Here is a 27,903-nt window from a genome sequence, read left to right as displayed (position 1 = left end):
GTTCAGTGGAAAGGCCAAGAGGAAAACTGTCGCTGTAGGAATCACCAGTAGTGATTGATGAAGGACATAGGGAGTGGGAAGAGGAGAAAGGCAATGGTGGAATTCTAGGGAAAGCACCAACAGTTGAAAGCAATTCTGGGGAGGCAGATCCTGGGAATGAGCAGAACGAGTAGATTGGAGACAAGGTTTTGGAGAACCTGAGGGGAGAGTGAATTTTATGAAGGAATTGGTGTTAGTAGTGTTTAGAGCCATTAGTCACACAAGCTGTTGGTTGGCTTTGGAAATTAGACAGTCACTTAGAGCAGTTTGGGATAGGGGAGCATTTCCACTAGCATGGTAATTTTCATCCTGCCATTACCACTTAGTCTGTGATTTGGGAAAAGCCATTTTACCTTTGGCTCTTTATTTGCAAAGACGTGGAAACCCTCTTAGTGGGTTTCAGGCTGTGATCTGTAGGGCCCTACAAGTTCAGAAAAGGTGCTTTGAGGCTCATCAGGGAGACCCAGCATTTGATCGGGTATTTGCTGAGGGAAAGAGGTACAGGTGTTCTATTGATTCAAATAAAGAAGCAAGAACAACTTGATTTTTGGGGGTCTATTTTATATATTTCACTTCATTATAAAATTTCATTTGAAAAAACACAGTATAGAAGAGATTTGAAAACTTCTGGCCTACAAGAACCATAAAAGACTTTGACACATTAAAAGTTATGTAATAGCTAATGTTCAAAATTCCTTGGTTTGGATTTTATTTGAGGTCAACTTTAGTGTCTGAATTTGTGTAATAATAACTTGTTATTCTCATTAGGAATGAAGACTGAGCTTCTAATTCTAAAAAGCTCTATTCTATTTCATATTTTCTTAAAAAATTCTTAATGTGTCTTACCAGGTTCTGACTCTGAAGATCTTTTGGAAGAATTGCTCTGTTGTTTGATGCAGTTAATCACTGATATTCCGCTCCTGTAAGTTCTGGCCAAGCCAGGATTTATCTTCTTTGTATATTGAGTATGGTAATTGATCACATCGAAGGATTTGTGGCTCCTGGTGTAGTGTTTTTATGTGTATATTTCTGTGTCCATCCATGGAGTCATTCTGTATCTTTGGCCTAATAATATTTATACTCTATGTGTTATCAGAACAAGAATTTTATAAGGGGATATTAATCAAACTCTTTAGGAATATTGAACAAATGATAGCCACAGAATTAATCTCCATAGTGGTATCTTACAGATCTCTGTAAACAGGGTGCAAGAGAATCTAATCCTTTAATATGTGGTGGAGGCAACTCATTAACCACCCAGGATTCTCTCCTTCCTTCTTTCCTGATTTCCTTTTTTTTTTTTTTTTTTTTAAAGATTTTATTTATTCATGAGAGACTCAGAGAGAGAGAGAGAGGCAGAGATACAGGCAGAGGGAGAAGCAGGCTCCATGCAGGGAGCCTGATATGGGGCTTGATCCTGGGACTCTGGGTTGACGCCCTGGGCCAAAGGCAGCCGCTAAACCACTGAGCCACCCAGGCGTCCCATTCCTTCCTGATTTCTGACCACTTTTGGAGAGATGAGGTTTCCCTTTCTAGCCTTTTTTCAAGTTAGGTGTGGTTACCTGAGATGTAGGGGAACATCCTCCAGTAAAACTTGTGGGTAAACCTTCTCAAGAAAGGAGGTGTATCTTTCTGTTCTTGACAGCCTTCTTTCCTGCTGTCTGGAATGTGGACAAGATAGTGTCAGTTGTGTGTCTTTCTTGCACCATGAGCCCAGAGACCCACGGAAAATTCTGCTTTGATATCATTGAGCTGCTGGACCAAAGTCATTAACTGCCAGTGAGTGCCGCCTCGCCACTTTCACCCCACTTTCACCCCACTTTCATTCGCCACCCCAGTGCCCCCTTGGCAGACTTCTCATGTGAGAAAAACATATCCTGTTTGTTTCCTGTAACTGGATTTCTGTCATTCCAGCTGAATGCAGTTCCTATATGGTATAAAATGTTCCTTTTAAAGATGTTACTCTTAACTTTTTTTTTTTAATTGTCTCTCTGGAGCCTTTTTAGACATGTTTGTAATTGCTTCTCCCCACTAATCAAATTTGAATGCCTCAGATAACACCTATGTCTCTTTGTGTACTTTGTGGCCCTTTGGAGGGACACAGAGCATTATAATATCTATGAAGGTTTTCGTCCCTGAAGAATCAATTTTCACTCTCTTGGGGGTGATATCACTCCAGTGAGAATGTATATTTTAAAGGACTTATTATTATTATTATTATTATTTTAAAAGATTGTATTTTTAAGTAACCTACACCCAACGTGGGGGTCACATTTAATAATCCCGAGATCGAGAGTCACATGCTCTACTGACCAAGCTAGTGAGGCACCTCTAAAGGAATTCTTTTTTGAATCAAGAAGAAAAGCTTAAGATTGATCCTTACAGAACCTCAGTTAACACAAGGATATCACTGCATGCGTGCTATTTGCCTGTGGCCCAAAAAGGAAGGACCAGGTATTCATGAGAAAACAGGCTCCTGGCCTCTGCTGTGCATAGCTGCAGCATCTGGGACTATAGTCTAGATTTAGAAACTCCCTCTGAGAAGGAGAAGCACTGAGCAGGGGACACCTCCCCCCCAACCCCCCAACATGTGGCTCGATCCCAGGACCCTTTGATCATGACCTGAGCTGAAGGCAGACGCTTAAACCAGCTGAGGCACTCAGGTGCTCCAACATCTCCAGTGTTGTCTGGGGACCAGTGTGTGCCCAGCTTAGTTTTCAGGCACCTCAGGAACTAGATGTGGCCCCACGACATGGTTTGGGCCAATGCAATGTAAGCAGAAGTCATGAGGTTGCAGAGTTTGTACCTTCGGTTTTTTTGCTTGTTGCCTTCTCTTCCTTCCTGGGATGTGGAGGCAGTGCTGGGGCCATCTTGAAACTATGATAATGAGTGCCACATGCAGGGAATAGTGTCCCAGGAGCAGGGACTATTAATGATACCGGGGAACCATTACCCAGCCCAAGATGGCGTATCTTTGGATTTCTTCTTAAGTGAAAAAAATAAACACTTATTTTGGTTAAGCCACCGTGGTCAGGTTTCTGTTACATGTGGCCAAATGTGGGAAGGGGAACACATAGATTGTTTACTATTTACTTGTCATTGTATGTGCAATACTTCATGTGTTCTTAATTTTAAAAATAGTTCCATCTCTATTATGTTTATGTTATTACTAAATACTAGCGATTTAGTGTATAGCCTTAGTGAGTACATTGCTTTTTTTCCACCTCCTTTGTTAATAAAATGTCTTGGTGAAGTTAAGGGGAATAGAAGTAGTGAATCTCGTTAGCTGGTAAATAAGGCTTGAATACAATGAATAGACCAGTCACTTAAACACTCTTGAGGAGCAAGCAGACAGTGTTGTAATATATCAAACATTTCAGTGTTTTAATGTGTTTATACTTTTTAAATGAACTGAAAATGCACAGACAACCAGATGTCTTGTATTATGTACACTCAGCTTTAACCAGCTGCTGAAACAATTTCTTATGATTTAATGTTCTTGGAACTCCATCCTACAAGAAGGTTTGTCTTGGTAACAGTTTCCATGTGAAACCAAACTACTACTTAAGTGTTTCATCTACTATAACCATAGTGCAGGTTTGTGGGTCAGCTTCTGACTTAAGGGGGAATATTAACTTGAAAAGTAGGGATGCTCTCATACCTCACCATCACCAGTCTCACTGTAGACTTGTCATATTTAACGTCGGCAGGTGTGCAGCGAGAGGAGTTTGGTGTTAGTGGCCATTGAGGGGTAGTCAAAACTCACTTAAACATTTCTTACGAGACTGTGAAATCATTCTATTAATATTGAAAGCAAGTGATTACCAAGAGCACAGATAGATATTTAGAGATCTATAAACTGTTTTTAAGTGATACTTTATTATTAAGAGAAAATGGTGAACTGCAGTAGTTTAGATAAACTCCCAGAAGTTGTAGGAATTCACTTGTAATAGAGCTTGACTTTTAAGTAGTTAGTTGATACTGCTTCTAAGACAGGTTGGGTGTTTTGATAAAATAATAATTCTGAGATACTTCAAAGTCTGATTAAAACGTACATCTTCCAGACATCCTTTCTTAACTCCATACCTCTCAGCATTTATATATTTGAAATAAAGATGAAGTCATTCACAGGCTCATGACGATGTTTTTCAGTGTATATTGGGCTGATCCCACTAGAACTGAAATAAGTCTGCCAAAAGTAAAAGCCTGTCTTTGTTATATACCTTGGCCTCAAGGAAGTGCATGGGAAGGAATAAAGTTTAAGATGAAGGTATTTTTCTCAAGACACTACTAGTGCAATATGAAGAACATGATTTGGCGTGCCAGAGTTCAAAATGCAACACTTAGAATTTGCAACAGTGGATCAGTTCTCACAGTGTTACGGTTGAATTGGATTTCTTGTCTTTTTATGTGTTTTTGGTGGTGTTTTTATGAAAGCTGTCACTCTTACCTTCATGTGATGATGCTTCTGTTAGCCTTAGATCCTAGCCCTTTCTCTGGTGCCACTGCTCCAGACAAGTCCTTGTGAGGTCTGCTCGGAGTGAGCCATTCCACTGGCCCCAGGCCAACATACAGTCTCTGAGATCCATTTATATGTTCTTCTTATCAACCTGTGAACTCAATCCTTTAGTTCTCAGCCTGGCCCTCATTTGCAGATTTTTTAGTTATAGTTTTTTTTGTTGTTGTTATAGTTTAATAAGAATGTTTTTCTTTATTTTTGGGGGGAGGGGAGAGAGAGAGAGAATATGAATGGGAGAGGGAGAGAAAATCTCAACCAGACTCTGCACTGAGCCTGACATGGGGCTTCATCTCATAACCCTGAGATCACCATTTGAGATGAAACCAAGAGTTGGATGCCCAACCACCTGAGCCACTTGGGTGCCTCAGAATGCTTATCTTTTTTTTTTTAATAAATTATGTATTGATAAGGCTGAGATATTCTTAATTGATTGCCTTCACTGCCTTTTTCTGGATGTGTGTATTTGTGCAGTGTGACTTTGTCTACCTCTCTAGTACAGAGGACACAGGTGTCCCTGCTAATTTGGAACATACCAACCCACTCCTGTATCAAGGGCCTTTGCCCTCTCTTCTTCTTCTGCCTTGAATATCTCCCTTTAGATGTCTGCATGGCTCATGTCCTGACTTTCATGCTTCCTTCTGCTCAGAGGAGGTCTGCTTCTTAGAAGGTCCACCCTAACATAACACCCCTCTCATTCTCACACCTTTGTTTTTACATTTACCACTGCTTTCCGTATTATCTGTTATTTCTCTTGCTTGTGTTTCTCAAATAACATTAGAAGGCAAGCTCCATGAAAACAAGGACTGTTCTTGTGCCTGTGTTTGTTTTGCTCACTGCTGTCATCCGTAGTATTCGGGCTAGCCTGGCACATAGTAGACTCTCAACAAATATCTGTTGAGTGAGTAAGAGAATAGGGGCACAACTTGTTCAGTGTACTTAATGCATTTTGTCTGTCATCATCTGGTCTATATGACACATTCCATTGCAAATGTAGTGGCTCAAAGCCCTTTGCAGTCGTATATTGTATTATAAAATATTGTATTATAAAATATAGGTGTCTTATATATAGTCAAAGTAGAAAGGGGCTGTAGAAACAAACACTGAGAATGAACATCTGACAATATTTAAGGAATTGGTAGTTATAAATGCTGAGGGGTTTGGGACCATATAGTTTAGGGGCAGTCAGCTTTATATCTCATCAGTCCTCACATTATCCCTTCACAGTAAAGTAAATTCTCTTTCATTAGGTTCATTTTCAAAAATGAATATTGGGAATATACTATTGTCTCTAACATCCTAGGTCCTGGACAAAGAAAGGTGTGACTTCTGAAGAGCTTAGAGATGAACAGATACATAGAAAGATAGCCCAGGAGGAGGAACGGTTGCTAGGTGCTACAGTTGCTTGGAGCTAGGAGTGATTAGCAGTGGCTTGGTCATTGAAGAGCCAGAGAGGAGCCAGGTCTGGAACTTTTGGGTATAAATAACGTATCTGAAGAATCACAAGTGCATTGGTTTGATTAGAGTAGAGGGGTTGTGGGAGATTAGAGATAAGGGATGGACAAATTGTGTTGTTTGGTGGGGCAGAGATTTGAATTTTATTCTATTTATTTTTAAAGATTTTATTTATTCATGAGACACACGGAGAGAGGCAGAGTCACAGGCAGAGGGAGAAGCAGGCTGCATGTAGGGCGCCCCATGTGGGACTTAATCCCAGGACCCCGGGATCATGACCTGAGCTGAAGGCAGATGCTCAACCACTGAGCCACCCGGGCGTCCCAGAGATTTAAACTTTAGAAGGACTAACGGTTTATGTTTAGAGTTCTCTATTAAGCTGTAAAAGAAATATTTTTAGAACTTTTTTCTCTAAAAATCCATTCTAGAAGTATTTGGGTAGGAATGGAACCGATTAAGAATCTTATTTATGAGATATGCTTTGTCCATAGGGTTTCTGAAATGTAATAAAATGCTAGGAAATGCATATTTATTCAACCCATAAACTAATGATATTGGCTTCGATGTTATACTGTAGAATTTTTTTTTCTTTTTTTTTCTTTTTTTTTTTTACTGTAGAAAATTTGAACGTTGAAAACTTTTGGTGCTAACCGTGAGCAGGTGGCTGAAGAATGTGAAAAGCCCTGAGCAGTTGATGGAGGAGAGTGAGGGAATGGGAGGGACCCAGGTTGATAGTGAAGGGCTGAACTTTTGGGAAGGGGCCTTTCTGGAGCCCTGCGTTTGGAGACCTAAGCCCTCCTCTACACGCAGCTTCAGCAGTGTGGGCAGCCAAAGCAGGTCAGCACCTACGTAGGTGCTGTGATGGAAATATCTCTTGTAGGTTTCTTTTTTTTTTTTTTTAATTTATGATAGTCACAGAGAGAGAGAGAGAGGCAGAGACACAGGCAGAGGGAGAAGCAGGCTCCATGCACCGGGAGCCCGACGTGGGATTCGATCCAGGGTCTCCAGGATCGCGCCCTGGGCCAAAGGCAGGCGCCAAACCGCTGCACCACCCAGGGATCCCCTCTTGTAGGTTTCTGGTTGAATCAGTGTGCTATTTGAGGTGAATTAAAGGTAATAGTGTTTCCATATGCCAAGACTTAATAGAGAATAGATAGATCATTCTCTGTTAAGTTCACAGTAGCTTTTTAGTTTGAAAATTGATTCCTGGAAACTGGGGCAAGATGGCGGAAGAGTAGGGTCCCCAAATCACCTGTCCCCACCAAATTACCTAGATAACCTTCAAATCACCCTGAAAATCTATGAATTTGGCCTGAGATTTAAAGAGATTTAAAGAGAGAACAGCTGGAATGCTATAGTGAGAAGAGTTTATGCTTCTATCAAGGTAGGAAGACGGGGGGAAAAAGAAATAAAGAAACAAAAGGCCTCCAAGGAGTAGGGGACCCGTGAGGAGCCGGGCTGAGGCGGGGGCGAGTGTCCCCAGGACAGGACAGCCCCGTCCCGGAGGAGCAGGAGCTGCACCAACCTTCCCGGGCGGAAAGGGGCTCGCAGGGAGTTGGAGCAGGACCCAGGAGGGCGGGGATGCCCTCGGGCTCCCGGGGACACTAGCAGACACCTGCGCCCCGGGGAGAGCCCCACACCCCACGGCCGAGCTCCCTAAGGGCTGCGGTGCGCTCGGCGGGACCCGGAGCAGCTCGGAGGGGCTCGGGGGCGGCTCCACGGAGGGGGCTGTGGGGCGGGAGCGCGAATCCAACAGCGCAGGCCCTGGAGCACAGGGCGCCGGGGACACAGCCCAGGATCCGGCCTCCCCCGGGACAGGCAGAGGCCGGGAGGGCCCAGGACAAGGAGGACGCTCCTGCCCCGAGCTGAGCAGATCAGCGGCCCCGCCCCGGAGCCTCCAGGACCTGCAGACGGAGAGCTCCGGAGCTACTGCGGGAGCTGACTCCAGGGCTGCAGAGCTGGCCCCGCCACTGCGGTTGTTCCTCCTGCGGCCTCACGGGGTAAACAACCCCACTGAGCCCTACACCAGGCAGGGGGCAGAGCAGCTCCCCCAAGTGCTAACACCTGAAAATCAGCACGACAGGCCCCTCCCCCAGAAGACCAGCTAGACGGACAAGTTCCAGGGGAAGTCAAGGGACTTAAAGTATACAGAATCAGAAGATACTCCCCTGTGGTTTTTTGTGTTTTTTGTTTTGTTTTGTTTTGTTTTGTTTTGTTTTGTTTTGTTTTGTTTTGTTTTTTGCTTTTTGATTTCGGTTTGCTTCCCCGACCCTTTTTTTTCCTTTCTTTCTCTTTTTCTTCTCTGTTTTTCTTCCTTTTTTCTTTTTTCTTTTTCTCTTTTCTTTCCTTCTTTCTCTCCTCTTTTTTTCTCCTTTTCCCAATACAACTTGTTTTTGGCTACTCTGCACTGAGCAAAATGACTAGAAGGAAAACCTCACCTCAAAAGAAAGAATCAGAAACAGTCCTCTCTCCCACAGAGTTACAAAATCTGGATTACAATTCAATGTCAGAAAGCCAATTCAGAAGCACTATTATACAGCTACTGGTGGCTCTAGAAAAAAGCATAAAGGACTCGAGAGACTTCATGACTGCAGAATTTAGATCTAATCAGGCAGAAATTAAAAATCAATTGAATGAGATGCAATCCAAACTAGAAGTACTAACGACGAGGGTTAAGGAGGTGGAAGAACGAGTGAGTGACATAGAAGACAAGTTGTTGGCAAACAGGGAAACTGAGGAAAAAAGAGACAATTAAAAGGCCATGAAGATAGGTTAAGGGAAATAAACGACAGCCTGAGGAAGAAGAACTTACTTTTAATTGGGGTTCCCGAGGGCGCCGAAAGGGCCAGAATATGTATTTGAACAAATCCTAGCTGAAAACTTTCCTAATCTGGGAAGGGAAACAGGCATTCAGATCCAGGAAATAGATCCCCCCCTAAAATCAGTAAAAACCGTTCAACACCTCGACATCTAATAGTTAAGCTTGCAAATTCCAAAGATAAAGAAGATCCTTAAAGCAGCAAGAGATAAGAAATCCCTGACTTTTATGGGGAGGAGTATTAGGGTAACAGCAGACCTCTCCACAGAGACCTGGCAGGCCAGAAAGGGCTGGCAGGATATATTCAGGGTCCTAAATGAGAAGAACATGCAACCAAGAATACTGTATGCAGCAAGGCTCTCATTCAGAATGGAAGGAGAGATAAAGAGCTTCCAAGACAGGCAGGAACTGAAAGAATATGTGACCTCCAAACCAGCTCTGCAAGAAATTTTAAGGGGGACTCTTAAAATTCCCCTTTAAGAAGAAGTTCAGTGGAACAATCCACAAAAACAAGGACTGAATAGATATCATGATGACACTAAACTCATATCTCTCAATAGTAACTCTGAATGTGAACGGGCTTAATGACCCCATCAAAAGGCGCAGGGTTTCAGACTGGATAAAAAAGCAGGACCCATCTATTTGCTGTCTACAAGAGACTCATTTTAGACAGAAGGACACCTACAGCCTGAAAATAAAAGGTTGGAAAACCATTTACCATTCGAATGGTTCTCAAAAGAAGGCAGGGGTAGCCATCCTTATATCAGATAAACTAAAATTTACTCCGAAGACTGTAGTGAGAGATGAAGAGGGACACTATATCATACTTAAAGGACCTGTCCAACAAGAGGACTTAACAATCCTCACTATATATGCCCCGAATGTGGGAGCTGCCAAATATTTAAATCAATTATTAACCAAAGTGAAGAAATACTTAGATAATAGTATACTTATACTTGGTGACTTCAATCTAGCTCTTTCTATACTCAATAGATCTTCTAAGCACAACATCTCCAAAGAAACGAGAGCTTTAAATGATACACTGGACCAGATGGATTTCACAGATATCTACAGAACTTTACATCCAAACTCAACTGAATACACATTCTTCTCAAGTGCACATGGAGCTTTCTCCAGAATAGACCACATACTGGGTCACAAATCGGGTCTGAACCGATACCAAAAGATTGGGATCGTCCCCTGCGTATTCTCAGACCATAATGCCTTGAAATTAGAAATAAATCACAACAAGAAGTTTGGAAGGACTTCAAACACGTGGAGGTTAAGGACCATTCTGCGAAAAGATGAAACGGTCAACCAGGAAATTAAGGAAGAATTAAAAAGATTCATGGAAACTAATGAGAATGAAGATACAACTGTTCAAAATCTTTGGGATGCAGCAAAAGCAGTCCTAAGGGGGAAATACATCGCAATACAAGCATCCATTCAAAAACTGGAAAGAACTCAAATACAAAAGCTAACCTTATACATAAAGGAGCTAGAGAAAAAAACAGCAAATAGATCCTACACCCAGGAGAAGAAGAGAGTTAATAAAGATTCGAGCAGAACTCAACAAAATCAAGACCAGAAGAACTGTGGAACAGATCAACAAAACCAGGAGTTGGTTCTTTGAAAGAATTAATAAGATAGATAAACCATTAGCCAGCCTTATTAAAAAGAAGAAAGAGAAGACTCAAATTAATAAAATCATGAATGAGAAAGGAGAGATCACTACCAACACCAAGGAAATACAAACAATTTTAAAAACATATTATGAACATCTATACGCCAATAAATTAGGCAATCTAGAAGAAATGGACGCATTTCTGGAAAGCCACAAACTACCAGAACTGGAACAGGAAGAAATAGAAAACCTGAACAGGCCAATGACCAGGAAGGAAATTGAAGCAGTCATCAAAAACCTCCCAAGACACAAGAGTCCAGGGCCAGATGGCTTCCCAGGGGAATTCTATCAAACGTTTAAAGAAGAAACCATACCTCTTCTACTAAAGCTGTTTGGAAAGATAGAAAGAGATGGAGTACTTCCAAATTTGTTCTATGAGGCCAGCATCACCTTAATTCCAAAACCAGACAAAGACCCCACCAAAAAGGAGAATTACAGACCCATATCCCTGATGAACATGGATGCAAAAATTCTCAACAAGATACTAGCCAATAGGATCCAACAGTACATTAAGAAAATTATTCACCATGACCAGGCAGGATTTATTCCCGGGACACAAGGCTGGTTCAACACTCATAAAACAATCAATGTGATTCATCATATCAGCAAGAGAAAACCAAGAACCATATGATCCTCTCATTAGATGGAGAGAAAGCATTTGACAAAATACAGCATCCATTCCTGATCAAAACTCTTCAGAGTGTAGGGATAGAGGGAACATTCCTCGACATCTTAAAAGCCATCTATGAAAAGCCCACAGCAAATATCATTCTCAATGGGGAAGCACTGGGAGCCTTTCCCCTAAGATCAGGAACAAGACAGGGATGTCCACTCTCACCACTGCTATTCAACATAGTACTGGAAGTCCTAGCCTCAGCAATCAGACAACAAAAAGACATTAAAGGCATTCATATTGGCAAAGAAGAAGTTAAACTCTCCGTCTTCGCCGATGACATGATACTCTACATAGAAAACCCAAAAGCCTCCACCCCAAGATTGCTAGAACTCATACAGCCATTTGGTAGCGTGGCAGGATACAAAATCAGTGCCCAGAAATCAGTGGCATTTCTATACACTAACAATGAGACTGAAGAAAGAGAAATTAAGGAGTCAATCCCATTCATAATTGCACCCAAAAGCATAAGATACCTAGGAATAAACCTAACCAATGAGGTAAAGGATCTATACCCTAAAAACTATAGAATACTTCTGAAAGAAATTGAGGAAGACACAAAGAGATGGAAAAATATTCCATGCTCATGGATTGGCAGAATTAATATTGTGAAAATGTCAATGTTACCCAGGGCAACTTACATTTTCAATGAATTCCCTATCAAAATACCATGGACTTTCTTCAGAGAGTTAGAACAAATTATTTTAAGATTTGTGTGGAATCAGAAAAGATCCCGTATAGCCAGGGGGATTTTAAAAAAGAAAACCATAGCTGGGGGCATCACAATGCCAGATTTCAGGTTGTACTACAAAGCTGTGTCATCAAGACAGTGTGGTACTGGCACAAAAACAGACACATAGATCAATGGAACAGAATAGAGAACCCAGAAGTGGACCCTGAACTTTATGGTCAACTAATATTCGACAAAGGAGGAAAGACTATCCACTGGAAAAGAGACAGTCTCTTCAATAAATGGTGCTGGGAAAATTGGACATCCACATGCAGAAGAATGAAACTAGACCACTCTCTTGCACCAGACACAAAGATAAACTCAAAATGGATGAAAGATCTAAATGTGAGACAAGATTCCGTCAAAATCTAGAGGAGAACACAGGCAACACCCTTTTGAACTCAGCCACAGTAACTTCTTGCAAGATACATCCACGAAGGCAAAAGAAACAAAAGCAAAAATGAACTATTGGGACTTCATCAAGATAAGAAGCTTTTGCACAGCAAAGGATACAGTCAACAAAACTCAAAGACAACCTACAGAATGGGAGAAGATATTTGCAAATGAAGTATCAGATAAAGGGCTAGTTTCCAAGATCTATAAAGAACTTATTAAACTCAACACCAAAAAAACAATCAATCCAATCATGAAATGGGCAAAAGACATGAACAGAAATCTCACAGAGGGAGACATAGACATGGCCAACATGCACATGAGAAAATGCTCTGCATCACTTGCCATCAGGGAAATACAAATCAAAACCACAATGAGATACCACCTCACACCAGTGAGAATGGGGAAAATTAACAAGGCAGGAAACCACAAATGTTGGAGAGGATGCGGAGAAATGGGAACCCTCTTACACTGTTGGTGGGAATGTGAACTGGTGCAGCCACTCTGGAAAACTGTGTGGAGGTTCCTCAAAGAGTTCAAAATAGATCTGCCCTACGACCCAGCAATTGCATTGTTGGGGATTTACCCCAAAGACTCAGATGCAATGAAACGCTGGGACACCTGCACCCCGATGTTTCTAGCAGCAATGTCCACAATAGCCACACTGTGGAAGGAGCCTCGGTGTCCATCGAAAGATGAATGGATAAAGAAGATGTGGTCTATGTACACAATGGAATATTCCTCAGCCATTAGAAATGACAAATACCCACCATGTGCTTCGACGTGGATGGAACTGGAGGGTATTATTATAAGTGAAGTAAGTCAATCGGAGAAGGACAAACATTGTATGTTCTCATTCATTTGGGAAATATAAATAATAGTGAAAGGGAATATAAGGGAAGGGAGAAGAAGTGTGTGGGAAATATCAGAAAGGGAGACAGAACAAGAAGACTCCTAACTCTGGGAAACGAACTAGGGGTGGTGGAAGGGGAGGAGGTCGTGGGGTGGGGGTGAATGGGTGACGGGCACTGAGGGGGGCACTTGACGGGATGAGCCCTGGGTGTTATTCTGTATGTTGGTAAATTGAACACCAATAAAAAATAAATTTATTATAAAAAAAAATTCCAGAAGCTGAAGGAGAGGCAGAAGATAATATTTACTGTTGAATATGATACCTGGCTGTAAAATGGGAGTAATAAATAGGAATTACTTTTACAGAGTTTTGATAAAGATTAAATATAATTGTAAAGTGTTCACAAAAAAAAAAAAATTGATTCCTGGTGTCGTGAAGAGGGGGCTCTTGGTTAAAATTTTTAAAATATATAAACCTTTACCATGTTTATTGAAGTCTGACCAAAATATATCCAGAAGCACAAGTAATGTTGATTTTATGTTACATGCTCTGATTGTTCATAATTGAGTAACTGATTATCGTTAAGAAATTAGAACATATCTGTAGAAGGACAAAAGCCCCTCTCTGGTTCTGAATCCAGAAGATAGAGCTTGGATCCTGGCTCTTCTACTAACTGGGAATGTCACTCACACCTCGGGTTTCCCATTTTAAAACTAGGGGTAATAGACCAGAAACCATTACTTGAAAAGGACATTTGAAATCATCTAGTTCAGCTGTTGAGTATTTTAGATGAGGAAATTCAAGTGCTTGAGTTTGGAGACCAACTCCTGTAGCAGTTAGGAACACCCAGGCCATACATCTTGTCCTGTGATGCAGTAGAGTGGCCAGCAGCGAGAGGGAGTACCTCATCCTGGGATGAGCCTGTCTGGTATTCTGTCTACTGTGTGGTTTAGCATTGTGTTGAGGACCAAAGCAATGCACTGGAACATGCTTTTGTAAATTGTAAAATGGTTTACGATTATAAAAGTGTATTGTCCTACACATATTAAGTACTCAAGAAAAATACTGAACAGATTTGTTTTGAGTTAATTTTCCTATTTTAAACTTATCAGTAAAAAGGAGATCACTAACAAGTATAGCAGGCATAGGATGTGGAATGTCTGCAATTCAAAAGAACAAGGCTGAATCATCTGGGAACTGAAGGAAGTTTCTGTAGCATCTGGCTGCCTAGGAGGACAGGTACTAGCCTGACGTTAGGTGTGCAAGATTGCAGCAGCAAAAGCAGAATCCTGAATCCTGGCTGTCATTTTACCTATGTTTGCGTATCTCCTTGCAAACTGTTTATGAGCTGTTTAGAGCCAGATGATCATTGGATTTTTAGAACTGGAATTCAGCTCTCCTTTATCCTAGCTCCATCATTTTATATATAATGTCACTGAAGTGGAGAAAAGGGAAGAGACTTTCCTGAGGTCAGTTTGCAGGATTCTTAGGTGGCCCTGAAAACACAGACTCTCTGCCTTCAAGGAATTTTTACTTTTATAAAACCACGACTGGTATAGAATACATTTGTTACTTTCTTTTGCTGTTATTAATACATGGATAGCAAAGTCTGCATGAGGTAAAAGTACACTAGTCGTTGCAAACTTTAATTCTACCAGCAAAGAGTTAATTTTTTCGTTTTAATATTTTGTCAGTTATATAAATTATGAGTAATTTCTTTTCACATATAATCCAGATTACATTACATATGGATAGTTAATACTAGCCTTTGATACTGATGCTGCAATTATTTTAAATGTTAATACATTTGTGTATTTGGTTTTGGAAAAAAGATCAGACAGAGGGCTTATGATGAGAACAAATACTCTTTGTCTTACCCTTTTTATCTCTTCCCTCCCCAGAAGCAGTCTTTTTTGATTCTTAGCTGTTTGGGAGCTTTATATAAATCTTTACCCTTATCCTACCTTTATGGATATTTTTCTAAACAATACAAATTTCTTTTTCTTTTAATTAGTAAGGTTTATATTTCAGAGCAGTTTTAGGTTCACAGCAAAATTGAGTGGAAGTGCAGGCAATTCCCATGTGACCCTGTTTGCACACTGGTATAGTACCCTCACCCCCCTTCAACACCCTGCCCCAGGGTGGTACGTTTGTTATAGTTGATGAACCCACACTGACACATCATTATGGCCCATAGTCATGTTTTACATTAGGGCTCACTCTTGTTGTGTTGTACATTGTATAGGTGTTAACAAACGAGTGATGATGTGTATCCACCATTGAAGTATCATACAAGTAGTTTCATTGCCCTAAAAGTCCTCTTTCCTCTGTTTTTCCCCTCCCCCCCACCCCAGTTACTATCTGTCCTCCTACTACCTCCTCAGCTCTGCCTTTTCTAAAATGTCATATAGTTGGAACCATACAGCATGTGGCCTTTTCAGATTGGCTTTGTTTAGTTAACAGTATACATTTAAGGTTCTTCTGTGTTTGTGGTTTTATAGCTCATTTCTTTGTAGCACTGAATAGTATTCCATTGTTGGGATAGACTACATATACATATTTAGATAATAACCATCATGTAAGTCTTAAGAATTGGTATTGAGTACCTTTTAAAATGAAAATATAAAGTTGATTAAAAAACAAAACCCTATCTCCTAAGAGATTACTATTATATTTTTCTTTCAAAATTTTATTTAAATTCAGGTTAGTTCACATATAGTGTCGTATTAGTTTCAGGGGTAGAATTTAGTGATTCATCAGTTGATGTTTATCCAGTGCTTGTTACATCAAGTACCGTCCTTAGTGCCCATCACCCAGTTACTTCCACACTTCCCCTCCAGCAGTCCTCAGTTTGTTCCTCATATTTAAGAGTCTCTTACGGTATGCTTCTCTCTCTCTGTCTTTATCTTATTTTATTTTTCCATCCCTTTCCCTGTGTTCATCTGTTTTGTTTCTTAAATTCTATATATGAGTGAAATCATATGATATTTCTCTTTCTCGGAGTGACTTATTTCACTCAGCATCCACATCATTGCAAATGTCAAGATTTCATTCTTTTTGATGAGTAATATTCCATTGTGTGTGTGTGTACTACATCTTTTTTATCCATCTGTTTTTTATTTTTTATTTTTTATTTATGATAGTCACAGAGAGAGAGAGAGGCAGAGACACAGGCAGAGGGAGAAGCAGGCTCCATGCGCCGGGAGCCCGACGTGGAATTCGATCCCGGGTCTGCAGGATCGCGCCCTGGGCCAAAGGCAGGCGCTAAACCGCTGCGCCACCCAGGGATCCCTCTTTTTTTTTTTTTTTTTAAATTTTTTTATTTATCCATCTGTTTATGGACTTCTGGGCTCTTTCCATATTTTGGCTATTGTGAACATTGCTGCTAAAACATTGGGATGCATGTGCTCCTTCAAATCACTATTTTTGTATCCTTTAGATAAATACTTAGTAGTGGAATTGCTAAGTTCTATTTTTAACTTTTTAGGAACCCCCCACATACTGTTTTCCAGAGTGGCTACACCAGTTTGCATTTCCACCAACCCTAAAGACATTATACCAGTTATAGTCTCACCAAAATCCTTTAACAGAGCCTTGCCAGCATTGTATAATATTTTTTGTGAGTTAAATGGAAATCATAGTGTGATTCTTATGTGTATTTTCTCATTACAAATGAGATTGAACATCTCTTCATATATTCAAAAGCCATTTCTAACTTTTGATGAAGGTTTAATAAACATTCTTAATTCCTGAGAGCTCTTTTTCTCTGATTGTTTCTTGTTTTATGAATGCAACATTTTAAGCTAGCATGATTGCACAATGGATACTCATATAACCATTTTGGTAAATCTGTTTTATTATTATATCCATCTCTTTTTGAATATTATGTATCCATCTTATCAGCCCATCCTAATTTTTTATTTTTAAGAATTTATTTATTTTAATTTTTAATTAAAAAAGATTTTATTTATTCACGAGAGACACACACACAGAGGCAGAGACACAGGCAGAGGGAGAAGCAGGATCCATGCAGGGAGCCCGATATGGGGGACTAGATCCCAGGACTCCAGGATCATGACCTGGGCCAAAGGCTCAACCACTGAGCCACCCAGGTGTCCCAAGAATATTTTTTAAAACTTATTTTGTTTGTTGAACTTTATTTCAGGAAGATATATGGCTATATTTTATTCATGTGTTTGATGCATTGTTAGATATGGAGCACTAGTTCTTTGAGAAACCATGAGAGCATGGAGTGGATATTTGAGTTTACTTGATCCACCCCCTTGATTTTTACGTATGATGAAGTTGACAGATAAGGTAGCTGATGAAGGCAATGAGCGAAAGTTCTGAGACCAGAATCTAGATTTTTTGACTTCTAACCTCCAGATACTTTCTGTTCTGTTAATAAGACTTTAATAAATGAGAAGTATTCCCATGTCTTTGATTTTGTTACCTTTGAAAACTAGCCACCGCCACCATTGACAGTATCTGTAAATACACTCTACCACTTTTTAGTCTTTCCTTGTATTTTACTTTCACTCTCTGCAGTGGTTGACACTGATATTTCTAAATTTTGTTCTTAATCCTTTGAACTTGTCAGTTGTTTTTGTTAAACTTATGTTCCATTTACATACTGTCCAGTTTCTTATCCAATAGTAAGTCAGAGGAGGATGTTTTTTTTCCTCCATATTCGTTGACTTTGTACTTAGCCAACACTAACACCCATTTCATGAAGGCTTTTGTCTTTATCCAAGTGTTCCACTCTGCCCTAGCAGAGCAGTGCAAGGTCAAGACGCCGGTCTTTTTTTTTTTTTTCTTCACATGAAATTAATAACTTGCTCCAACAGTAGTTTGTTTTAGGACATTTCCAGCCCAGATGGTGGAAAGTTCTTGGGATAATATGGCAGCCAAAGCAACACTTTGGCTTTTTAAAGCTGACTTTGTTTTGGCGATTGTGTGATGAAAATCTTCTGAAGATCATACAAGGACATTAAAACAAGAAAGATCTGTTGGCTTGAAACATTTTTCATCTTTTAAAAACCACCACACTCAGCATGGTAGCATTTTGGTTTCTTTCAAGTATTGGCCTGTCTGTCTGGCTCTTTTCCCAGATAATTTGGAACTTAGGATAGGGATAGGCCAATTAATACATTTAAAATTTTGTTTTCACAGAAACCTAACATTGCCTTGAATTTCTTTTTTTTGAGCATTATAGAAAGTTACAGCAAGAAAGGTCATTAGAGATCATCTTTCCCAATGTACTTATTTGAAAGTAGGAAAACTGAGACTCAGAGGAGTTATTTGTTGAGATTAACAGGATGAGTTTAATGGAGAGTTGAGTAGCAGATTCTAGGTCCCCTAATTTTGGATCAGTGACTTCTATGGCACACCACAACATGATTTAATTTTGTTTGCTTTTATTTCAGTAGATCATCAGATTTGAATCAAGAAAAGTTTAATTTTAACATTGATGACAATCTTATATTTTTAGCTCTTGATTAATTTAATTTTAGAGCGTATTGTTTAAATATCCAAACACATAGGGATCCCTGGGTGGCGCAGCGGTTTGGCGCCTGCCTTTGGCCCAGGGCACGATCCTGGAGACCCGGGATCAAATTCCACGTCCGGCTCCCGGTGCATGGAGCCTGCTTCTCCCTCTGCCTGTGTCTCTGCTTCTCTCTCTCTCTCTCTGTGACTATCATAAATAAAAAAATAAAAAAAAAAATATCCAAACACATAAAAAAAAAGTACATGAATAGTCTCTTGCCTACTATGGTCCCTCATCTCTCCAAGCTGTCCCATTTGCTTCCATAAATAACCACTCTTCTTAGTCTCTGATATATCCTTCCTGAAAATGTTCATGCAATGTAGATGCAGTTATGAACACAGATTCTTATTTATCTCTTCATTCACACAAAAGGTGGGAGACCATAGACACTGTCTAGAACTTTCTTCTTTTCTCCATCGGCAGTCTATCCTGGCAGCCTCTGTACACAAGCATTTAAAGACCATTCTCATTTTTGTTATGAGGATATTCAAATATCCCAAAATTTACCCTTTCAAAGTGTATCATCAAGTGGTTTTTAGTATATTCACAAAAGTTGTGAAATTGTCATTCCAGTCGAATGCCAGAACTTCTTCACCCTGTGGGGAAGCCCTGTACCTATTAGCAGCCACTCTTCATTTCTTACTCTCCCCGGCCGGCCTGTAGTAACTGCTAATCTGTTTTCTGTCTCTCTGGGTTTATCCTTTTGGGGCATTTCATATGAATGGAATCTTAGGCTATGTGGTCTTTTAGGTCTGACTTCTTTCACTTAGCGTAATGAGTTTAAGGTTCACCTCATTTTAGCAAGTCCCCTACTTCATTCCTTTTCATGACAGAAGTATCCCGTCTTATGTGTACACCACATTTTGTTTATCCACTCAAAAGTTGATAAACATTTGGGTTGTTTCTGCTTTTTAGCCGTCATGAATAATGCTGCTCTGAGCATTCGTGTACAAGATTTTGGGTGGACATACGTTTGCAGTTCCCTTGGGCTTGTATCTTAAGAGTAAAATTGCTAGTCATATGATAATTGTGTGTTTAACTTTCCAAGTAACTGCCCATCTTTTCCTCGGCAGCTTCATCATTTTACATTTCTATGAGCCTTGTGTACGAGTTCTATCTGATTTTGTACATCCTTTCTCATTCTTCTAAAAAAGCCAAAAACTACATTATGATCTGTGATAGATCAGTATCAAATTATATGTAATCATTCCCCTCTTGTTGGACATTAGAGTTGTTAACATGTTTTTGCTCATATCCTTTCCTCATTTTCATATTGGAGCTTCTATTGTATCTGTTTCTAGGACCCATTTTGTATTAGATGAGCCCTTTGTGACGTGAATTTAAAGCATATATTTTTCCTAAATTTGCCTTTTTACTTATTTGCTTAGAATATGCTTTTGTTTTGCCATAAGAATTTTTAAACACTATTTTTAAGAATTTGTACTTACCTGTCATTTACAGCTTTTTAGGCCTTCTGGATGGACTTTTAGACTCATTGTTTATCTTTTTTGGCCTTTTCTCTCACTACTTGCCTCTGCACTTTTCATTCTAGCCCCACTGGCTTGTTTGGTGTTCCTTAAATATGTGAGGCATGTTCCTAGCTCAGGGCCTTTCGTGTGCTGATCCCTCTCCCTGGCAGACTCTTCAGTTGCCCGCTTACTTTTTTCAAGTCTTTGTTCAAATGTCAATTTTTTTTTTTTTAAAGATTTTATTTATTCATGAGAGACAGAGGGGGGCTGGGCGGCAGAGACACAGGCAGAGGGAGAAGCAGGCTCCATGCAGAGAGCACGACATAGGACTCGATCCTGGGTCTCCAGGATCACGCCCTGGGCTGAAGGCGGCGCTAAACCACTAAGCCACCTGGGCTGCCCTCAAATGTCAACTTTGTATTGAGTCTTCTTATTTAAAATTGTAACACACACACACACACACACACACACACAATTGTAACACAGGGGCACCTGGCTCAGTAGGTTAAGTCTGCCTTGGGCTCAGGTCATGATCCCTGGGTCCTGGGACTGAGTCCCGCATAGGACTTCCTGCTCAGTGGGGAGTGTGCTTCTCCGTCTCCTTCCCCGTGCTGTGCTCTCTCTCAAATAAGTAAAATCTTAAAAAAAAAATAAAATTGTAACACACCTATGATAGATTGTCAGTGGTCCCCCAAATTCATTTTCCTCCTCTTTATTAGAATTTAGCTAAGCAGAGACTGTTTAGGTAGAGATGATGTTTCTCAGATTTACTTGCCAGCTAGATCTAGATATGGGTGTACCAGAGGAAGTGATGTATACAACTTTTGTATTACTTAAAAAGAAATGACTTGCCTTCAAGTGATTTTCCTCCCTTCTCTCTGGTGGGAAATAGTAACTGGAACAAATTTGGAAACATGTGCAAAGGGTGACAGAGCTGCCTTTCCAGCATGGCCCTGCATGATCTTATTAAGTAGATCCTGCTTTATCTTATAGTTAGGTGGCAGAGAAATGAGCCTTGGTCTGGTTTGAAACATAATTTTGGGCTTCTTTCATAGCAGTGTAGCCTAACTACTCCTTACCCTAACACCTTAACTAGGTACTTCTTATCCAGCCTTTATGCATTGTTTTCTTCATAGCACTTAAAACCTTTAAAATTATTATACAGCATATTTATTTTTCTGCATCTCTAGAATATAAGCTCCAGGAGGCCTGGCATATAGTAGGTAAGTATTCAGTATTTGGAACAAATGGTTGGAAAGGCCTTTATGTCATGTTATAAGACAATTTTTCATCTTGTCTCATAGGATTTTTTTTTTCTTTAAGACTTAAACTTCTGATATATTTGGAATTTCTTTTAGTGTAAGGTGTGAGGTATAAATTAAAGTATTTTTTTTTCTTTGAGAAAGCTATACAGTTGTTCCAACAAGTGTGTATGAATATCACTATCTTTTTAGTATATTGATGAAGTCCATTTTTGTATAACAATGATTTACAAATAAGAAATGCCTGCTCATCTCCTCATAAGAGGAGATATTTCTCATAAGAGAGATCATATATTCTCAATCATTATCAAATCTCAGTGACTATAATAAACTGCTTTTTAGTCTGTGCTGACATAGAAAGATGCTAGATACTCTTCTTTTAGGCATTCTTTTTATTTCTCTAAGTCTTCTATTTTTATTCATATTAAATGGTATGTTGACATAGGGAATGGATATCTTGGTTTTTGCCTCATACTTATAAGCTATTTTGTAAATAAGAATAGCAAATACTGTGTGTGCCATGTCACTAAACTTTATATTGAGTAAAGAGTTTTTACTGAAATGTGTATTTGCTTTTTATGGTTATTACAAATTAGAGGTGTCTGTGTTAGAATGCTGTTTATGTCTCATGTAGGAACATTTCTAGGTGTAAAATCTTTCAAATAGTGTTTAAATGCTTTTAATAACTAAATGCTTTTAATGAGATTGAATCTGTGAATTTGTGCACTCTGCCAATTTTCAAAAGTTTAACTTAACATCTTTGATTGGCAAATGTGATAGTTAATTTTGTGTGACAGCTTGACTGAGCTGAGGGGTGCCCAGAGGTCAAAATTATTTCATTATTTCTGGGTGTGTCCATGAGTGTGTTTCTGGAAGCAATTAGTATCTGAATTGGTAGACTTTGTCAATAAGATCATACCAGTGCTGGGATCATCCAATCTGTCGAGGGCATGAATAGAACACAAAGGTGGAGGAAGGGTGAATTTGCTCTCCTTCTTGACCTGAGACATCCACCTTCTTCTGTTTGTGTCCTTCCAAAATTCATATGTTGAAACCTAACCTCCAAGGTGATGACATTTGAGGGGATGGTTAGGTCATGAGGGCAAAGCTCTCATGAATGGAATTAGTGCCCTTGTAGGAGATACCCAAGAAAGGTCCTTTGCCCCTCTTCTACCATGTGATAACAGAAAAAAGATGCTATCTGTCTGTAAACCAGAAAGCCAGCTCTCATCAGGCACTGAATCTGCAGGAGCCTTAATCTTGGACTTTCTAGCCTTCAGAACTGTGAGAATAGATTTCTTTTGTTTATAAGCCATCCAGTCTCTGTTAGTTTGTTGTTGCAGTTCACAAGCACTGAGACTTTGTTAGATTGTTTTTCCCTAGTTGCAGTCTCTGTTACTTTGATTGTTCACAGTGATGTGAGAGAGAAGCAGCATTAAGAAGACTGTGGTCAAAATGTGGTTAGATATTATCCTCAGACTATCACTTATGATATTTTTTCCCCAGGAAATTTCCCAGTAGAGACAATCAGTTTGGAGCAAATGTTTCTCCCACTTATTTTCTTCATGCCCTTCCCATTTAAAAAATTTAAAGTAATAAAAATAGTCACCTGTAATCTCATCTCTCAGGATTGCTTTTTTGATTTTTTTTTTTGCCTGTTAGCGTCTGTATATTCATTCATATAGTACATAATGTTCCACTGTCTTTGTTCAGCATTGTGTTATGTACATTGTAATCAAATATGGCATACCTGAAGAATGTGATATGGTTAACACTTGGAAATCAATCATTTGGCATATTATAATCATTTGTAATATGCCACAGTGACAGAATAAATTAGAAAAGCCATATGAGTGTGTCAGTAAGTGTGGAAAAAGATTTTGACCAAATTCAATATCCATTCATGGGAAAAAGAAAAATTTCGAGAACTAGATAAAGAAGGGAACATCTTCAGTATGTATAAATACATGTAAAGTGATTGTACATCCCAGTGTTCTTTATTTAGGTTGCTATCACTGCCTTTGAGTTCTAAATCTAGAAACCTGTCTTTTTTCCATCAGTCTTAGTCTTTCTTCTCTCTCTCTCTCTCTTTGTAAGATTTTATTTATTTATTTGAGAAAGAATGAGAGAGAAAAAGCATCCAAGTAGGGGAAAGGGAAGAGGGAGAGGGAGAGGCAGACTACCTGCTAAGCAGGGAGCCAACACGGGGCTCAATCCCAGGACCCTGAAATCATGACCTGAGCTGAAAGCAGACTCTTGACTGAGCTACTCAGGCGCCCCAGTCTTAGTTTTTCTTGCCCACATTAAGCATCCAGTCTGTCCCTGAGTGCCATTAGTTTTATTTTGTTCCATGTTATTCAAGTCAGATTGCTGTTTTCCATTCCTGTTGTCATTGTTTTCATTGAGGTCCTCATAATGTTCTAGTGAGACAATTTATTGCATATACTTTGTTTCCTGGATTAGTCAAAGCATTTCCCCACTTCAGTACATCCTCCAGCTTCTGATGCCCCCCTTCATCCTACTGTCCCTGATTTTGAACACATCAAGCATAGGATCGAGTCGATCACATTCCTTAGTTCAAGGGTCATTATCATCACTGTTTCATGTAAGGCTCATTCTTCCCAGCATTTGGTGTTAATCCATTCACTTATCCCTATTTTCCCATTCCTTGGTCCCCTTCTTTCCCGTAAACAGTCATTTTAAGTGTGTTTATGCATTTAATTTAATGCTCAACTAAATGTTATATGAATATGCATTTAAAAAAAATTTTAAACAAGGTTCCCTCCCAGTTTGTTAGGATCAGGCATGCAGGTACAGCTGGCATGGTGCCTCTGACTTCAATATCTCTTAAGGTTGTAATTGAGCTTCTTGCTGGGGCTATGGTCTAATCCGCAGCCTCAGCTCGGAGGAGAGGACCTGCTTTCTAGATTTCTCACTTGCTATTGTCAGCATTCAGTTCCTCTAGGGATATTGGGACTGAAGCCCTCAGCTTTAGCTGTTGACTAGAGGCCTCCCTTAGTTCTTTGCCAGGTGGACTTCTCCATATGTCAGCTCACAACAAGGTAACTGGCTCCCCCAGAGAAAGCAAAAACAAAACAGAACAAAACAAACTAGAGAGGGGGTGCCTAACACAAGCCGTAGTCATTTTGTAAATTTACTTCCACTTGAGAGTGGCATCCTCTCACTTTTATTGTGTTAGAAGCGAGTTACTAGATTCAGCCTGCAGTTGAGGGGAGGCAGTATACAAAGCCATATGAGTAATATGAAGCCGGGATTATTGGGGGTCATTTTAGAGTTTGCCTACCACAGTCCTCAGACGGTTTCTGTGAATTTTTCTTTGGTATATATATATATGAATATATATATATATATATTCATTCCTAGGGAGCTCTCTGAAGATGACTGCTGTGGTTAATAATCCCATCAGTAGTATGTAAGGGTTTATCTATCACCATATGCCTGGTAGTACTTTATATTTTCCAGGGCACAAAGGGTATCACAGTGTTTTAAACTCTTAATATATTTTGCTCTTTTTTTCTAGTGCAGTTCTTGCCTTTTTCTTGGCCATTTGTAGGAGTTGTTTGTAAAGTTCTAGATTAGAGTTTCTTGCTCTTCTAGTCTATCATCTGCCTGTTAATTTTGTCCAAGGCTTCATTTTTTGAGCAATAATTCTTAATTTTGATGTGATTAAGTGTATTTTTTGGCTTTATGGTTTGTACGCTTAGGCTTTTATTTAAGAAGTCCTTTCTTCTGCTTGGTTCCAAACTTATCAGAGTATGTTTTCTATGTTAACTTTAGTTTTACCATTCATATCCAGGTCTTTAACTCATCTGTAGTAGGTCTGTTGTGGGGCACCTGGATGGCTCAGTGGTTGAGCGTCTGCCTTTGGCTCGGGTTGTGGTCCCGGGGACTGAGTCGCACACAGGGAGCCCACTTCTACCTCTGCCTGTGTCTCTGCCTCTCTCTCTGTCTCATGAATAGATAAATAAATTCTTAAAAAAAAAAAAAAAAGAATATGTTGTTAGATAGGGACCCATCACTATTTTCTTTGTAAAAGGAGCCAGTCCTAGCACCATCTTTGTACAGTCTCTTCTGTCCTCTTTGATTTGCAGATCCATCCATCTTTGTTGTATGTTGTTTGTCTACACCACAGGTGTTGGCCATACATTTGATTCTTAGGTGAGTTTCATTCATTTGCCTGTTTTCTGTGTGTGTGCAAATACCATGCTGTTTTTACTGTTAAAGCTGTATAGCATGGCTTGATACCTGGTAGTGAACATCCCTCTCTTCACTCTTTATTTTCAGGGTTGACTTGGCCATGTTTACTCTTCCATAAAAAGTGTAGACTGACTTTAGGACATTCCTGGAAAAGTTTCTGACTTGACTTTCAGAGTAATTTGTGTAGAATTATTATTTTCATGGTATTAAGTCATTCCATTCAGATCATGCTGTGTGTCCTTTGGTCATGTTTTACTGCTGATTGGATTTTGGTCAGTAAAATGAATAGAAGATGTCCTCTCAGTCAATTAGCAGCATTGTGGGTCCTTTATGAAATTCCCTTTTTGCTTTTGTTGCAATGAGTATTATTTTATATTATGATCAGGTATTACATGACCTCAATACATCTCTTCCTTTTTTCTCCTCCAAGTTTACCTATGTTTTGTACACAATGCTGATGCAGGGAGCCCCAGGCAGTCAGTTCCAATAAAAATCAAAGATCCCTCTGTCTTGGGGCACCTGGGTGGCTGTCACTTAAGCATCCCACTCTTGATTTCAGCTCAGGTTATGATCTCAGGTTCATGAGATCAAGCCCTGTCTGGAGCTCCACACTCAGTGTGGAGTCTGCTTAAGATTCTCTCTCTCTCTTAAAAAAATAACTTACAAAAAAGAAAAGATCCCTCTACCTATCCATTTATCCATTGAGTTTCAGTGTCTGTTATGTACTTGAGTTGGGAATACAAATAACTAAAAAATGAAAGGATCCCTAGTTAGGATCTCATGTGTTCTAGTGAAAAAGAGATTCATCTTGGGACACATGAGTGGCTCAGTCAGTTAAGTGACTTTTGATTTTGGCTTGAGTCATGATTTCAGGTCAGATCATGATCTCATGGGTTGTAAGATTGAGCCCCGCTTGCATGCATGCATATACTCTCTGTCTCAAATAAACAAATCTTTAAAAAAAAAAAAAAACTCACCTGCAAATAACTATTTGACAGTTATGCTTTAGGGCTTAACTTAATGTCACTGTTTTAGAAGAGCTTTACAATCAGAATCCCCTATAATCCTTTCATGGTATTAATTGCTCTTAATTGTTATTTTGGTGTAATTACTTCTTTTCTCTTTTCTCCACTAAATTGTAAGCTCCATAAAGGCAGGAGCCTTATCTGTTTGTTGATGGATGTGTCTCTGATATGGAGCATAATATCTGGCATATTATCACATGTCCTGGAGGTGGTCACCTATTTAGATAGGTTTTACCCTGCACCAAAATCTTTTGTTCTTCAGGATTTGGCTTTAAGCCCTGACCCAACTAAAAATCTAGCCAATTGATTATAGAATATAGATTCCTGAGACAGGCAAGGACTGTATGAATATATGTTAACTATGATGCAAAATCTTTCAGGTTCTAAGCAGCCAGATCATCATTAATGAATAATTAATGAATCATAACATGACATGTCAGGCTTGTCTTTCATTCAGTTCAAGGAATAAGAACAAATAGAAGAATTGCGTATTATGTGGTTAATATTTACAACACTAATTTTGGAAATTTTAGGAGAGAGAATTGTTCTGTAATACATTTAAAGGAGAGATTTCTGAGTAGAACTGAGATTTATTCATTACATAATAACATCAATTGCATGGACCTCTTGTGTTTTGTATACTTTGTTTTTTATTTTTTTATTTTTTTTACTTTGTTTTTTTTATTTTTATTTTTAAATTTTTTAATTTTTTTTAATTGGGAGTTCAATTTGCCAACATATAGCATAACTCCCAGTGCTCATCCCACCAAGTGCCCCCCTCAGTGCCCATCACCCAGTCACCCCAATCCCCTGCCCACTTCCCCTTCCACTACCCCTTGTTCATTTCCCGGAGTTAGGGGTCTCTTATGTTTTGTCACCCTCGCTGATATTTTCACTCATTTTCTCTCCTTTCCCTTTATTCCCTTTCACTAATTTTTATATTCCCCAAATGAATGAGACCATATAATGTTTGTCCTTTTCCGATTGACTTATTTCACTCAGCATAATAGCCCTCCAGTTCCATCCACGTCGAAGCACATGATGGGTATTTGTTGTTTCTAATGGCTGAGTAATATTCCATTGTGTACATAGACCACATCTTCTTTATCCATTCATCTTTCGATGGACACCGAGGCTCCTTCCACAGTTTGGCTATTGTGGACATTGCTACTATAAACATCGGGGTGCAGGTGTCCCAACATTTCACTGCATCACTGCAT

At 39.5% G+C, this 27,903-nt stretch overlaps 1 protein-coding gene across 4 annotated transcripts in view; it reads left to right on the top strand.

Moving 5' to 3' along the window:
• DYM (dymeclin) overlaps positions 1–27,903 on the top strand; it is a 342,875-nt gene that overhangs the window by 75,170 nt on the left and 239,802 nt on the right. For all 4 annotated transcript variants that reach the window (XM_072828553.1, XM_072828551.1, XM_072828554.1 and 1 more), the window contains one exon: positions 889–961. In XM_072828553.1, the coding sequence (XP_072684654.1) occupies positions 889–961 (73 nt within the window). The remainder of the gene's footprint in view (positions 1–888; positions 962–27,903) is intronic.

This window comes from Canis lupus, chromosome 6 (assembly GCF_048164855.1).
Source record: "Canis lupus baileyi chromosome 6, mCanLup2.hap1, whole genome shotgun sequence".
Lineage (NCBI taxonomy): Eukaryota > Metazoa > Chordata > Mammalia > Carnivora > Canidae > Canis > Canis lupus.
Note: the sequence above shows the minus strand (reverse complement) of the source record. Positions and strands in the feature narration are given on the sequence as shown.